Source organism: Neophocaena asiaeorientalis, unplaced genomic scaffold, assembly GCF_003031525.2.
Source record: "Neophocaena asiaeorientalis asiaeorientalis breed wild unplaced genomic scaffold, Neophocaena_asiaeorientalis_V1.1 scaffold33, whole genome shotgun sequence".
NCBI lineage: Eukaryota > Metazoa > Chordata > Mammalia > Artiodactyla > Phocoenidae > Neophocaena > Neophocaena asiaeorientalis.
The window spans coordinates 2,841,743-2,856,627 of NW_020171988.1; the positions used below are offsets into that span (position 1 = coordinate 2,841,743).

The 14,885-nt window shown below is 40.3% G+C and overlaps 1 protein-coding gene across 1 annotated transcript in view; it reads left to right on the plus strand.

The window, feature by feature from the left end:
- COL6A6 (collagen type VI alpha 6 chain) overlaps window positions 1-14,885 on the plus strand; it is a 109,271-nt gene that overhangs the window by 56,852 nt on the left and 37,534 nt on the right. The window contains exons 23-27 of the mRNA XM_024747802.1: window positions 4,545-4,607; window positions 8,930-8,992; window positions 9,772-9,822; window positions 11,478-11,513; window positions 12,224-12,286. Coding sequence (XP_024603570.1) covers window positions 4,545-4,607; window positions 8,930-8,992; window positions 9,772-9,822; window positions 11,478-11,513; window positions 12,224-12,286 — 276 coding nt within the window. The remainder of the gene's footprint in view (window positions 1-4,544; window positions 4,608-8,929; window positions 8,993-9,771; window positions 9,823-11,477; window positions 11,514-12,223; window positions 12,287-14,885) is intronic.

Consider the following 14,885-nt stretch of genomic DNA (forward strand, 5'->3'; position numbering starts at 1 on the left):
ATGCAAACAAATAATTGAGATGTGACGTACTGAATGTTAAAATAGAATTATACCCAAGGTAGAGTGGTGGGAGAATGGATGAAGTTAAAGGAGGAAGAGAGTGGCTTAGCTTTTGCAGGATAAGGAGGTGTTTTCCAGGTGACCAAGGGAGAGGCAGGCACAGGAAAGGAACCAGGTTGTCTGAAAAAAGATCAAGGTGAGTTTGGGAAACCATAAATGGTTCAATGTGGATGGAGTGTAGGGTGCATGCAAAAGGATCAGAAGTTGAGGTTGGGGGCCATCTCCTACACTAGCACCATCCAGGGCAGCATCTTCTCAGGTGTCTTGGGGTTTGCTCTTGCATTAGCTCACCCCTTGCTGGTCTTTTGATTTTTATTTCTCAGACTTAGCTCATATCTGACTCTTACAGAAGCTGAGCATTTAATCTCCTTGAATTGTTCCATCCCAGCATGATATTTGCCGGTTGTGAGTGTAGAAAATATTTTACCCCCATAAAACTGATCCAGATTCCTTTTAAGTATGGGAAGAACCCACACCTCTTGCCCCTGCCCTGCCATATCCCACCCAAAGTCAAAGTGTTCTTGGCAGTGCCCCAGCCATTTATCCCAAACTCCTAGTACAATCCCTTGTGATAAGATGCTACCTGAGGACATTTTTAAAACATTTACGCCTCTCTAAACACCTCCTTTCTATCCTCACTTAAGCAGTTGTGATTGCCAAGGACTCTGTGTCAGAGTCTCAAAGGGAATGTGATCCCCAGCCCAAGTCCCCATGTTGGAGGTTAGATCTGGCCCCAGCCTCCTGCATCAAGCTTGGAGATTCACATTTTTTAAACTCCAGTCTCAGCTGGTGCATGGATGGTAAGAGTTTTGGAATCCTGTCCCAGACATGGGCCTCAGAACAGCAGACAGAGTGACTGGGAGTTCAGTCTTTAGAGTCAGAATCAGGTTGCGTTCCCATCTCATCCTCTTATTAACTGATTGATTTGTGGTTAAATGCTTTGAGAACCTGTTTTTGAGTGGTAAAATGGTGTTAAGAATATGTATCTGAACTACCAAATGTAAAATAGATAGCTAGTGGGAAGCAGCCTCGTGGCTCAGTGCTTTGTGTCCACCTAGAGGGGTGGGATAGAGAGGGTGGGAGGGAGATGCAAGAGGGAGGAGAAATAGGTATAAATGTATATGTATAGCTGATTCACTTTGTTATACAGCAGAAACTAACACACCATTGTGAAGCAGTTATACTCCAATAAAGATGTTAAAAAAAAAAAAGAATATGTATCTCATTGTGCTGTTGTAAGGACTGAAGAAGCCTATATATAAATATATACCTCTTAGTACAGTGCCTTCCACAAAATCATTGCTCAATAAAAGGCTGTCATTACAACAAAGCCAATGGAGATTGGGCTAATTCTCTTTCCCTTTAGATGCCCTGAGCTCCTTTTTATACTCCACAACTGCTCTTGATCTCAGATCCAGGCAAATTTTTGACCCTTGGTATCTTAGGGGTGGCAGGGAATTTTCCTTCTTTCCTTTACAAACATAGTCCCTTTTACAACCAGCTGTATTTCAGGAGGTAATATATCTGGGTAACAATTCACTGAAGTTTAAGCCCCATTCAAGCAGTCACAAACCCTGGTTTGGTACTTTGTGTGATTCTGCACAGGAAACAGGATCAGGTTTTCTGATGTTCTAATTACAAGACTGTCCATTTCCATCCATCCATCTAAGAAATCTTTTATTTTGAAGGACTTTCAAACAGGATTATCTCTCATTGTGCTTGTGTGTGCTTGTGGGGACTATACAGGAAGTAATCTCTGAGAAATCTCCTTCATCTCATAGAACTCATTATGTCTGAAGGAAGCACAAAAAGTGAGTTCTTAAGCAAGATTTCCAATATACCTCTTATTGTCAAGGACAATTAAAATCTCTCTACTTCAGAAGTACATTTCATGTACATGTGAAGTACATGAAAATTTCATACGGAAGACCAACAAGCTAAACACACTATTTCATCCCTCTTGGGGACCATTCCTGGATAGGTGGGTGGATAGATAGAGAAATGGATGGGTGGATTGATTGGTTCTACATACAATACTAAGTTCCAGAGATATGAAGTCAATAAGATGTGCCCCTTCTTTCAAGGAGTGTACAGGCTGGCATCTAGTGGATGAGAGAAATAAATGAACAACTACCTACAGAGTAGAGGAATCTGTGGGACAATTCTGTGGCCCAATTCAGCCAGGGAGTTCAGGTCTTCTTCTTGAAACAGTGACGCTAAAAGTAAGATTTTCAAGAAAGGGAGATTGTACCTCTCCCTAGATGGGAAAATGGAACAGCTAAGGGAACATCTTGTGTAAGTGTGGAGACATAAGACAATGGGAAGAATTTGGGGACTTCAGTTGGTTTGATGAGCATGACCATAGAGTGATTGATGACTGCAGAGGCATGCAATACCCACATTTTGAGGGATTTTACATATCAATAAAGACCTTCAATTTTATTCTGAAATCTACTCAGAATTTCAGAATTTCAGACAAAGCGATAGCATCATCAGCCTGACATTTTAAATCAAAAGAGAAAAAGAAAGGAGAATGGATTAGAATGAGGCCAGGCTACATTCAGGGAAGCCTGGAATTTAGGCAAGAATGCAAGAAGGGCCTGAACGTAGGTGATGGCCATGGGAATGGAAGAGAGATGGATACAGAAAGGGAATAGAACCTGTAGGACTTGTAGCTGATTGATTTTGAGAGATGAACTAGAGGGAGGGGTCTAGGATGATTCTTAGGTTTCTGGATTGGGTTTCAAGAGAAGTTAAGTGTGGCACCATTCCTTATGAAAAGAATAAGACTGAGTGTGACTGGTGGCAAATATGATTTTCTTTGGTAACCAGTTCCTATGAAATACCCAATAGGCATTTTAATAGATGATTCTGCTGTTCAGTTGAGTGGTTTGGACCAGAGTCATATATTTAGGAATCATTTTGTGGAAGTGGTATGTGAAAATATATGTGGTGTCACTCAGGAAGAGGGGATGAAGTGAGAAAATAAGGTTAGAGGAGCCCTGGGGTACATGGAGATTTAAGAGGCAAATAGAAGACAGAGAATCTTCAAAGTTTACTGAGAAGAGACCAGAAAGGGGCCAGGAAGACCATGGTAACTTGGTGTTACAGAAGTTAATGGAAAAGTTTCAAAGAACACATGATCAAATTCAAGTAAGGTAAGAGCAGAAAAAAGTCAACTGCATTGAACATGCAGGTCATGGGAGCTCCATGCAGTGATGGAAGTAAAAGTTAGAAGGGAAAGTGTTAAGAGCTTTGGAAGATGAAGAAATTGAGACTTCTTTTTTAAGATGAAGAAGAGGGGAAAATGGAAGGTTGTGGGAAGATCATTATTATCTTTCCTAGTAGCTAACTCATTGTTCAACAATCTTTCCTATTAGGAAATTTTTTATGTCCAACTTATTACATCTTTAATTCTTTAAAAGATGAAAAGGTTAATGTTAATTTTTTTGTCATAAAATTAATTTACTAAGTATCATGCTTATTACACAGATTTGGTTTGTTTATTTTTAAATTATAGTAACCATGGCAAAAAAAATGTGAAAATGATTTCAATTCACTGGTGTTTGGACTATTTACAAGTACCTGTAAACAGTTTAACCAAAAGAGATATCTGTTGCCATATGTTTGGATATCCCAAAGAAAAAATCCAATCCCAAGTGTCAATAGCATAGGAAGGCAGTTGGGCTGCCTCTGAATTGGAATTTTTTAATGTTCAGCTCTAAAGCTGTTCCAAGAAAGTATGCTTTCTAGAATATTAGAAACTTCTATTATATCAAATAGACTTTCCATATTGATGCATGGTATATTTATCCATTTGTTTAAATTTTGTTATTATGTTCTTCAGTAAAATCTTAAAACTTTCTTTATGTAGGTCTTTTATCTTTCTTGTTAAATTTATTCTGAGTATTTTACAGTTGTCTTCTCATATTGATAAATGGAAATTTATTTACATTTACTTTTCTAACTTTTCTAGGAAAGAGAAAATGATGTCAGAATATTTATCTTGTACCACCTGAACATATCTTATGAGGGCTAATTATTTTTAGTAAAGTTTCTTGAGTTTTCTATTGTATTAATCATATTATTTTCAAATAAAGATAAGCTGACCTTAACAACAACATGCTTTTTCAAAACGAGGAAACAGGAATAATACAGTCCAAGACAAACGTCATCTGAAATGCCTTCTTCAAATTTTAGACATTTTAGCAACATCTGCTATAACAGCAAAACAGTGAGAAACTAAAATCTCTTTCGAAGAGAAGACTCACAGGGAAATACAATCATTTAGGCAACATCTGGCCTGAATTACTTTATTAATTTTCTTTTATTTACTAGTCTTCATTTGACAGCTGTGATACTTTTTTCCAAAGCCATAACTCTTTTCCCATCTCTGGTTCATTTTCATCTTAGAAGAGACACAGAATGTTTCAAGGAAAGCTGCTTTATGTTCAGCTATACTTGCAACCCTTATTCTGTTCCAGGGGCTTCCAGGACCAGCAGGAGAGGCAGGGAGTCAAGGCCGTGTGGGAAGCCAAGGAAATAAAGTAAGTCACATTCTTTTATACACACCAAAGCTGAGGTTTTCTCCCCAAGGGAAGTGTGTCTGGTTATATTAGCCAGAGCCCTTTCAACACAAAAGAGAACATATCTCATTGCTCCTATACCCTGGCTTGGTTCTTAGAGAGCCAGCAGCATTTAAGGACGTGGGTGTGGACCCAGATGAAGTCAGGGAATCCAGCTCAGCCTCATCTCACAAGGGGCTACACCCAATCTCAGCTGAGGATCTCAGGGAAGGGGGACTGTTCTAGGGCAGGCCTTCTTTTCTTTCCCCCACCTTCCACCCTTCCTTCTCTTCATTTATTCTTCCTTTATTTCTTTCCTCCATTAATACAAACTCTCGCTGAATACATTTAAAGACCAAGACACTACACTGTCATTCAGCTGGACTAAAGTCAGTTCCAGGAGAGCAGAGATCTTTGTCTGTTTTGCTCACTGATGTATCCCTAGAGCTTCGAACAGTACCTGGCATGTCATAAGTGCTTAGAAAATATTTGTTTCATGAAAGAATTTCTGGGTTGTGTAATGATAAATATGACATAGAATCAACCTCACAGAATTGAGAATATTTTCAAGACAAGAATCTATGACATAAAACACTAGTCAGGGGCTTCCCTGGTGGCGCAGTGGTTGAGAGTCCGCCTGCCGATGCAGGGGACAAGGTTTCGTGCCCCGGTCTGGGAAGATCCCACATGCCGCGGAGCGGCTGGGCCCATGAGCCATGGCCGATGAGCCTGTGCGTCTGGAGCCTGTGCTCCGCAATGGGATAGGCCACAACCGTGAGAGGCCCGTACAGCAGGAAAAAAAAAAAAACACTAGTCAGGGATAGTGGACTGAAACAGGTTTAAACATAGTGTTAATAGAAGTATTTCTGGGCTGGGAAAAGAGGCATCATAAGGATGCAGATTTTGAGTAGACTTTGGAAGGTAAGAAGTATTTGGCAAGCAGAGGGGACATGAGGAATTTAAGTTGAAGAAATAATGTGAAGGAAAACACAGGATTGGAAAAAAACCCATGAGCCGGTATTTGGGGGATGAAAAATGATCCTGTTTGGGGGACCATAAAGAACAAGAAAGTCTGTGGTGACTGACTTGACTAGGTAGCCAGCACAGTGTTATTTACAATTTTTGATTGCCGTGTACAAGCACAGCCAGACTTCGGAAGGTTTTAAATAGGCAACTCAATGTGGGAATATTTTGAAGGATGAGAGATTAGAAGCTAGGAGGCAGGTTGGTGTCCTCTCACAGTCTCCAAGACAAGCAGTGATTGGATGACTTAACAGGGTGAGGACAGGAGGGACCCATGATGACTCTGTAGGGCTCTCCCAAGAGGGAACTGAGGCAGAGAGAAAAGGGCTGGATGGCTCTGGGCTTCCAGCATGAGCAGGAACCCCATCACAGAAGTGGGAAAGTCAGAGTGAGGAATAAGAGTGAGGAAAAATGCTTGGTTTGGGGAATAGAGGAGAGGGTCTAGGACTGGTTGGAGATGGAGGTTTCAGAATCATTTGGAGTTTAAAAGGACTCTTGGTGATGACCATTTGTAAGAAGGGTAAGTGGAGGATGGGAAAGAAGCAGAAAAGTACACTGGATGCTGGGAAGGAGAGTCCTAGAAAGGGAGGTCAGGAGTCTCAGCTGGCATTGAGCAGGTAAGAAAGAGAGGAGTGGAGAAGCCACCACATCTGATGGCTAAATGAGCCAAAGAATAGATTCCAAAATGTAGCAATTGACTGGCTGCAGAGGACTGAACAATGTGTTCATGAGGAGGAAATGGATGCTGGACAGTAAACTACTCTTTGGAGAAACTAGGCTTTGGGGGTGAGATGGGACATTAACTGCTAGTACTGGCAAGGTCTAGAACAGATTGGAGCAGGCTATTTATTTGTTTTCAATGATAGAAGAGGCTGTAGTTTACTTTTATAAACAGAGAAAAGAAAAACAGAGAGAAAGAAGGAAGTTGAAGATGTGAGAAAGTGTAGATAATTAATGGAGAAATTTCTTGAGGGCATAAGAAGAGGGGCAAGCGTTGGAATGGAGAACTGCTAAGAAGGGCGGACATGATGGAGCCAGCAGCCGAGCGTTACAAAGACAGCTGACTGCAGGATGAAATGCGATCCACGGATGACAAGGATAATCAGCTCGAAAAGGAAGGGATTACTAGAGCATGTGGTGTAGAAATAATGGTCTGGAAAGGAAAGTTTGGAAGAGATACATTGCTGCCTTCTTGCCCTGGAGAGGGCTCGAGGGGAAGTGGTGTCACTGGTAAGAACACAGTTTATCTTACAGTGAGGATGTGTGTGAGCATACATCATGGATGTATAGTGAAGGTTTGCATGTGAAATGAAGACACTCCATAGGGTGTGTTGGAAGGGACCATGACAGGGATGGAGGGACCCTAGAGGGGGATGTAGCTGAGCATGTAGAAAGAAGTGTGGAAGGAGATAGACAGGAGCAGGGTAGTTGCGCCAAAGAATATCATTATTAATAAGAGGGACTTTTGAATGGAATGGGCAAGAATTTGGGGGTAAGTGCCCTCAAAGCAAACCCAAACCCTTTGGGCAGCCCCAAGGTGGACCAAGTCTTCTAGACTCATAATTAACTGAGATGAGTCCCAGACACTTACTCCTGCCTTACTCCATTAAGCTCAAGTTCCCAAGGGAGGCAAGCGACCCAGCAATTAATACTGAGCTCAACATCTGGCTGTAACCAATAATAAAGTGTTTGACCCTGGACAAGCCTCATGGCTTCCCTTGTCTTCCTGCCTCAAAGCAGATGTTCTCAAATTTCAGTGTGCGTAAGAATCCACTGAGAAGCTTATTTATAAAGGCATATCCTTGGGCTCCACCACCAGAGACTGATACTGATGGGGTCCTGGAATTTCCTTTTTCCCGTGGACCCCAGGTAATTTGGAGGCAGGTGGCCCCCAGAGCACACTGTGGGGGACACCGCCCTGAAAGAAAAGCTTCAGGGCAGGTGATCTTCTGCCTCTCTTCCATGGAACACTATCTCTTCCCACCGCCCGCCCCCCGGGGTCAGTCAGTGCTGGTGGACATTTGTTCATTTGGACTCCTCACATGTACTGTGTTGTCATTCTGTCCTTAACAATGAGTAAACCACTCCCACTCCTTCAGCATGGGCTGGGCACCCTTCCAACACTCTTTCTCCCAGAGAGAGCTTTGTGGAAAGGGCAGGGGGAATAACTAGACAGTGGAGAAACTTAGCCAAGCCTCCCTCAGTCAGATGGTCAAGGTTACCATCAATAGTGCCAGCCATGTTGATAGGATATAATCTTGATACAATGTGATAAAAAGGGCAATTCACCTCTGTGGTCTTTTCTCCCCAAACTCATAAAACACAGCATAATCATGAGCACAACATCAATCAAACTCCAACTGAGGGACATTCTACAAAATATCTGATCAATGCTTCTCAAAACTGTCAAGGTCATCAGAAACCAGAAAACCAGATAAACTGTCCCCATCTAGAGGCCTACAGAGACATGGGGTCCTGGAACAGGAAAAGGAGATTAAGTGGGAAAAGCTAAGGAAATCTGAATAAAGTATGGGGTTTAGTTAATGAGTTAATATCCATGTATTTGCTGTGACAGATGTTCCTACTAATATAACTAATGTGATATTAACAATAGAGGCGGCTAAATGTGGAAGGTATAGGAACTCTCTGTACTGTCTTCACAACATTTTGTACATTTAAAATCTAAACTTTAAAAGCTTTTTTTTTTTTTAAGAAGAGGAGTTAACCTTCTTTTGTAAACCTATGTTAACTTTCCCATGTAGCTGGATTTTCTCACCGTAATACTGAGATCGATTTATAATCCACAGTAGGTGTTCTGTTAGTCAGAAGTCAGAAACTGTTGCCAGGGATGTCATGCTACCTTGGCTATCTTGATTAAAAGTAGATTAATAGGCCTCTTGTTTCTGCAGCAGCCAGAAGATTTGCATGGATCATCATGGAAAACTGTTTTGTTAATTTTTTAAGATAGTACAGAGCCTCCTCTTTGACTCATGGTAAGACATTTCCAAGGGTGCAGCTCATAGCACTGAGCAGCTAAGATGGCAACTTGCACTAAACAATACAGCAGACTTGCTGGGGCTTCATTTATCAATGGAGGAGACTTCACTCACCAACAACAGCAGTTCCTCTTGTATTGCTTACAGACACAGTCCTGGCCACAAGCTCATTGTCACTGTGATACACATGGATGCAGTTGAAAATTCTTGTCTTAGTGCCATCGTTTCTAATTTCCTTTACAAAAGCAACCTAATAAGGACACATTTCATTGTTCTGTTTGACAGGGAGAACCTGGCGATGTGGGAGAAAAGGGAGCCGTTGGCCTTTGGGGTCCTCGAGGCTTGCCGGTTTGCATTTTATTCCTACTTTTGATCTGGCTCTTGGAATCCTTTTAGTTCAATAGATATCAGGTGTGGTTCTCTGAAGAGCGTGTTGTAGATAACATCCTAATCTAGCTGTAGAGCTTTCTAGTGATTGAGATTTCATCCTCATCTTGACCATCTTTTCCAAGGTAGCAACTTCCCAGGTACCAAGCATCCTGGCTGGATGCTCTTGAAGCCAAATGATAAAATGGACAAAACTTGTGTTTAACAACCCCATAACCTTTCTTGCATTCTTTCCTCTCATCCAAACCCGTTCATGGGAAACTAAGCCCACATTTCCCCCAGTGCTCAGGGCTTCTCACTAAGACCTCTACAAGGATCCAACAGTAGCCAGTGCCCAGACATTTAGGAGATCTTACTTTTATCCAGAAAACTGAAAATGGTTTAGAGCCAAGGTATTAAAATACAAATGTTATCCAGGAGAGATAACACTTCTACCTTCTTTTATTAAGATTATTATACACCTGAAATTTTCTCATTTAATCCTCATAACATGATGAACAGGTACAATTATTATTCGTCTTTACAGATGAGACAAGTGAGATTAAGTGACAGTGCATTTTCTGTGCCTGTTGTTGAGAGTTTCCTTTAGTGCCACTATGTCAGTGGCCTGCCCCAGAGGGAGAATCCTGCTGCCTAATTTTTCCTAATCAAACCAAAAAACTGGCTGTCTAGTTCTCTTGTGAATAAGCCTGCCTCTGTCTGCAGTAGGGGATGTTTGTAAATAATTGCTTTGTTTACAGGGTGATGATGGTAACCCAGGTTATGGTAGTATTGGAAGTAAAGGAGCAAAGGTAAGACACATCGACTGAAAGCTGGTCATTTTCCATTTATTTTTTGTTGCTCTTTATGGCCACATTTAAGAGAAAAAAGAAAGTAGTGAATAAGGTAGACTTGGACCTTCATAGATAGATTTTGATCATTTATTTGCTGATATCTTGTGGGGAATATGGTAGAAAAAAAGAAAACAACTTAAACCTAAGGGCCAGGCAACAAGTGAAACCTGAAATTAATTTTCTGTTCTTTGCAGAGATGCACAGCCAGGGCCTGACTGGTTCCAGCCTGAACATTACATCTAATCTAAAGCCTTAGGGAGGCATTCCAAAATTTGTCCTCTGACTATGTTTACTCTAATCATTAGTGAGAAGTTTTACACGGCCTTTCCAAATGCATTGGGCCAAGCAGTAACTTCAAAATTAAACCTTGTAACTTTATATCAGAATTATAACTTTATATTGTCACTGAATATTTAAGTGTCTGGAAGTAAGATAAATTTATCAAAAGCAGTGATTGCTATATACCAACAATAACCACTTAGAAATCATAATAACATCCACAAAAACATAATATAGTTAAGAACATCCTTTCTACAAAAATGTTCAAGACCTATGACCAAAATTACTGAGATATAAAATTTCAATAAATGGAGACATACCAAGTTCTGTTGGAAAGTCTAAAACATTATAAAGGATCAGTGTAATTCTAAATGAGATCCCAATGGGAATGATGCAAGAGGCTGTCTGGAAGAATAAACAAACCCCAAACAGCTAAAATTTCTTTAAAAAAAAAAACCTAATGAATGAAGGATTTCCAGTGAAATTTTCATTAGAATAGAGAATAATTGAAAACAACCTTAATATTTGTTAAAAATGGAACCATTAAGTAGCTTATAACATTGAAATATTAGCCACTCTTTAAAATGAATGTAAATGTTTATACATAATTGTATAGAACTTCTGTGACAATGTCAAGTAAAAATCAGAATGTAATAAGAAAAAGCATTTATCCCAATTGCGCTAAAATGCATTTTAGAAATGCATTTAGAAAGATTAAAGAAAATATGACAAAATATTTATAGTAACTGTTCTGGGAAGTGAGATTTGGGTGATTTTTCTTCTTTCTATCCTTTTATATTTTAAATATATTTGTGGAGATCTTTTAATGATCAGAAAATAAACTTTATCTTAAATAAAATATGTTTTTCATCAAATGAGGATTATCATACCTCTTCAACTATAGTCTGTGGCCAAAGAAAGTAAACAGAGGACCAGAAAACCAATGATCAAATTTAGATGGCAGGCTTTCCCAATTTCTTCCCCAAAATTGAAATCCATTTAAGAAGACTGTTTCAGAAACACTTGGCCAGATGGCCAGCTATCCTGTCGAATGTCTACATTTGAAGGAGAGCTGATGTGTAATTCGTCAGATGTGTGCATATACCCATTTGTCTTAGGTTGTCATGATATTTTGGTGAGACCAGTAAATAGTTTAATTTAGAAATTGGAGTTAGTTTCTCAAATCGTGCCATAAAGTTTCACTTTCAATTGTTCTGGCCCTTCCTTGGTTCAGAGGCACTTAAACTAAATAAGGCAGCAGGCAAAATTAAAGTCAGTATAAGCCTACCCTGGTGATATGTGCATATATTAATTTTCTCCACTGTCGATTATAGGGGCAAGAAGGATTCCCTGGAGAAATTGGACCTAAGGTACCGTGTACTTCATACTAACTAGGGATCAATCAGAGATACTCCTGGGCTTATGAAATGTATTATAGGATAATAGAAGGATAGTTAACTATAAATGAATAAAAAGAAAACTTTATGGGGAAAGGGGAGAAGGAGGAAGCAGACTTTTAAAAATAATATTTCATTTCTAGTTTTTAATTCATAAGTAAAGGAAGAAATCATCCTTATTTTTCTCCTCACGTGTACTCCTTCCCCTCTACCATATGTATTTTCCTCTTTGCTCAAAGGGAAGTAAAATGTAAGGAAAACCAAAATTACCTGATCTCACCTGCCTCAATTCTCCCAACGTGTTTATAAGGCACCTTCAGATAATAAGTTACTGATGCTGTCCTCTACCTTAAGGCTTTCACTTCTGCTGGAAAGATTCTGAGCTCAGTAAATGCTAGGTCCTGTGATTGGATCAGGGGACAAAATGAAAAGCACAGTTCATATCTCCAAGGAGGCAGTGTTCTGGCTGGAGAGACAGAGAAATAAAATAGTGAGGCTCCAGTGTACTGTGTCGAGAATTTTAAAATGAGGGGTTATTGGGGGGAAGAGACTTCAAAGAAGACTATTAAAAATAAAAATATATGTGAAAAATGTCTTCATGTTGGAATCAGTATAAAAATACAATGAGATATATCCCTTTGATTTTACTAACCATTTTATTTTATTTCTCTGAACTTATTTAGGGTGAGGTTGGGGACCCTGGTGGTCCAGGAGAAACTGGACCCAAGGGCACTAGAGGCAAGATGGTAAGTTTCTCAGGCTGCAAAGCCTTACAACCTCAGCTACTTTGGGAAGTCCTTTTTTGTTTATTTATTTATTTATTTTATTATTTTTGGCCACGTTGGGTCTTCATTGCTGTGCACGGCCTTCTCTAGTTGCGGTGAGCGGGGGTTACTCTTCGTTGCAGTGCTCAGGCTTCTCATTGTGGTGGCTTCTCTTGTTGCAGAGCACGGGCTCTAGGCATGCAGGCTTCAGTAGATGTGGCACGTGGGCTCAGTAGTTGTGAAACACGGGCTCTAGAGTGCAGGCTTAGTAGTTTTAGCGCATGGACTTAGTTGCTCCATGGCATGTGGGATCTTCCCGGACCAGGGCTTGAACCCGTGTGCCCTGCATTGGCAGGCAGACTCTTAACCACTGCGCCACCAGGGAAGTCCTTTTTCATGCTTTTACAGTCATTTGAGTTGTCATTTGGTCCCAAAGACTTGTAAAACGTGTGGTTTTTGTTAAGGCAAACTTGGGGAAGGGAAATGATATTTTACTCATCCTTCATTGCCAGCAATAAGGTTCGTAGTGACCAAGTTCACCTGATCTGGTTGACAAGGTACCATTCTTAACACTGGAAATAAGTTGTGTGTTGTTTCTTAAGGAATCCTTGTGGTCAAAACTGTTTTTGCACCACAAAATATGGCCAGTTTAATCCCATCCCCCCCGCAGATCTCGTGTAATATAATGCCCACTGGCATCTTGTCTCCCCTGTTAAGGTCTCGTTAAACTACTTTAATGAGGTGGTCCTCTCCCAATTTAGCTCAAGAAAGTATCTCTTGAGCTCTAGGAGAAAGTTTCCATTTATTATGTAAAATAATATACTGTAATGAATGCGTCCTTTTTATTCCCTGGAGGACCTAGACGTTGCCTAATGCTTTGGACCACTCAGAATAAACACCCATCTCCGGCACCCTCAGAAGCATCAGCATCCCGAGCTTGTCTTGGGTTCTCGTGTGCTAAGAATGGATTTTGCCTTTGCTGACTCTTTATATATCATAAGCTGCAAAACTGAGATGATGGCTTTATAAAAAACAAAATCTTATGACAATTATCTCCTGAGACCATCTTTATCTCTTTTCTTCAGAACAGCACTGATCAGGTAAACTGATCTTGATACCATGTCAATTGCTGGACAAGAAAAACACAAAGTCTGATAAAACTATTATTTGAGGTGGTTTTTCAGTTTTGCCACCATAGTTAGTTTTACTCTGATCTGTTTTTTTCCTGGAAAGTATAACAAAAACTTTATGTGAAGAGATTATTTATGTGGGTTTTAGGGGTACAAAATAAGGAGACTTCTTTCCCTCCATCCTGCTTTTCCCAAGAGGACTGTTTCCTGGATATAATTCTTTTCTTCATACATGTTTTTGGATAACTATCCTTTAACATTTTTGTTCTCAAAAAAAAGAAGAAGAAGACCGATAAAAGAAAGATAATTTGAAAAGACTTTCAAATTAATCCAAATCTCTGGATCGTTTCCCTCTACTTGTTAATGAGGTAGTTTACCCTTGAACATTGGAGGCATGCAAACATGGTCAGCAGTTTCTTGGGTTCCCTTGCTGCCCAATGGCACGTTAATCATTTTTAAAAAGCAATAAACTAATGGGGAATAAATATATCATCTTTTTCTCTTGGCCTTTGGTTACTTGAATTTTTTTCCCACATTGGACAATTCATCACTGTTTTTTTTTTAATATAAATTTACTTTTTATTTTTATTTATTTTTGGCTGCATTGGGTCTTTGTTGCTGCGTGCGGGCTTTCTCTAGTTGCGGCGAGTGGGAGCTACTCTTCATTGCGGTGTGCATGCTTCTCAATGCAGTGGCTTCTCTTGTTGCAGAGCACGGTCTCTAGGCATGCAGGCTCAGTAGTTGTGGCACACAGGCTCAGTAGTTGTGGCTCGCGAGCTCTAGGCTGCAGGCTCAGTAGTTGTGGCACACAGGCTTAGTTGCTCCACAGCATGTGGGATCATCCTGGACCAGGGCTTGAACCCGTGTCCCCTGCATTGGCAGGTGGATTCTTAACCACTACGCCACCAGGGAAGCCCTTCATCACTGTTTCTTAACTTGCTTATTTCACCTGCCATGCTGCTTTCTCTACATCTCTGTATTTTTGAATTTGAAGTTTGGACACTGAAAACTTCCAGGTTTTCCCTTTGAAAGACCAGAAGTTCCCACTGGAAGGTTTTAGTGATAAAGCTTTGAGTGTCTCTTTAGTTCTCTTGGAATGATTACATTCCTAGTTTCAGTTTTCTAAATCTTCACCTTTTTCCCCCAACTGAAGGATGTTTTAAAAATTTTGCCATGATTTTGAACCTATCTTATTTTGGGTATAGAGGTATGTTTGTATTTATTTATACTTTTTATCAACTTGACACACATGCACATACTTCAAGGCAGGGTTCCTCATCCACAGCACTGCTGGATAATTGCTGTGGGGCTGCTCTGTGCATTGCAGGATGTTTAGCAGCATCCCTGGCCTCTACCCACTAGAGTCAGCATCATCCACATTTACCCCACCATTATGACAGCCATCAATGTCTCCAGACATTACCAAATGTCCCCACAGGAGTCAGAGTTGA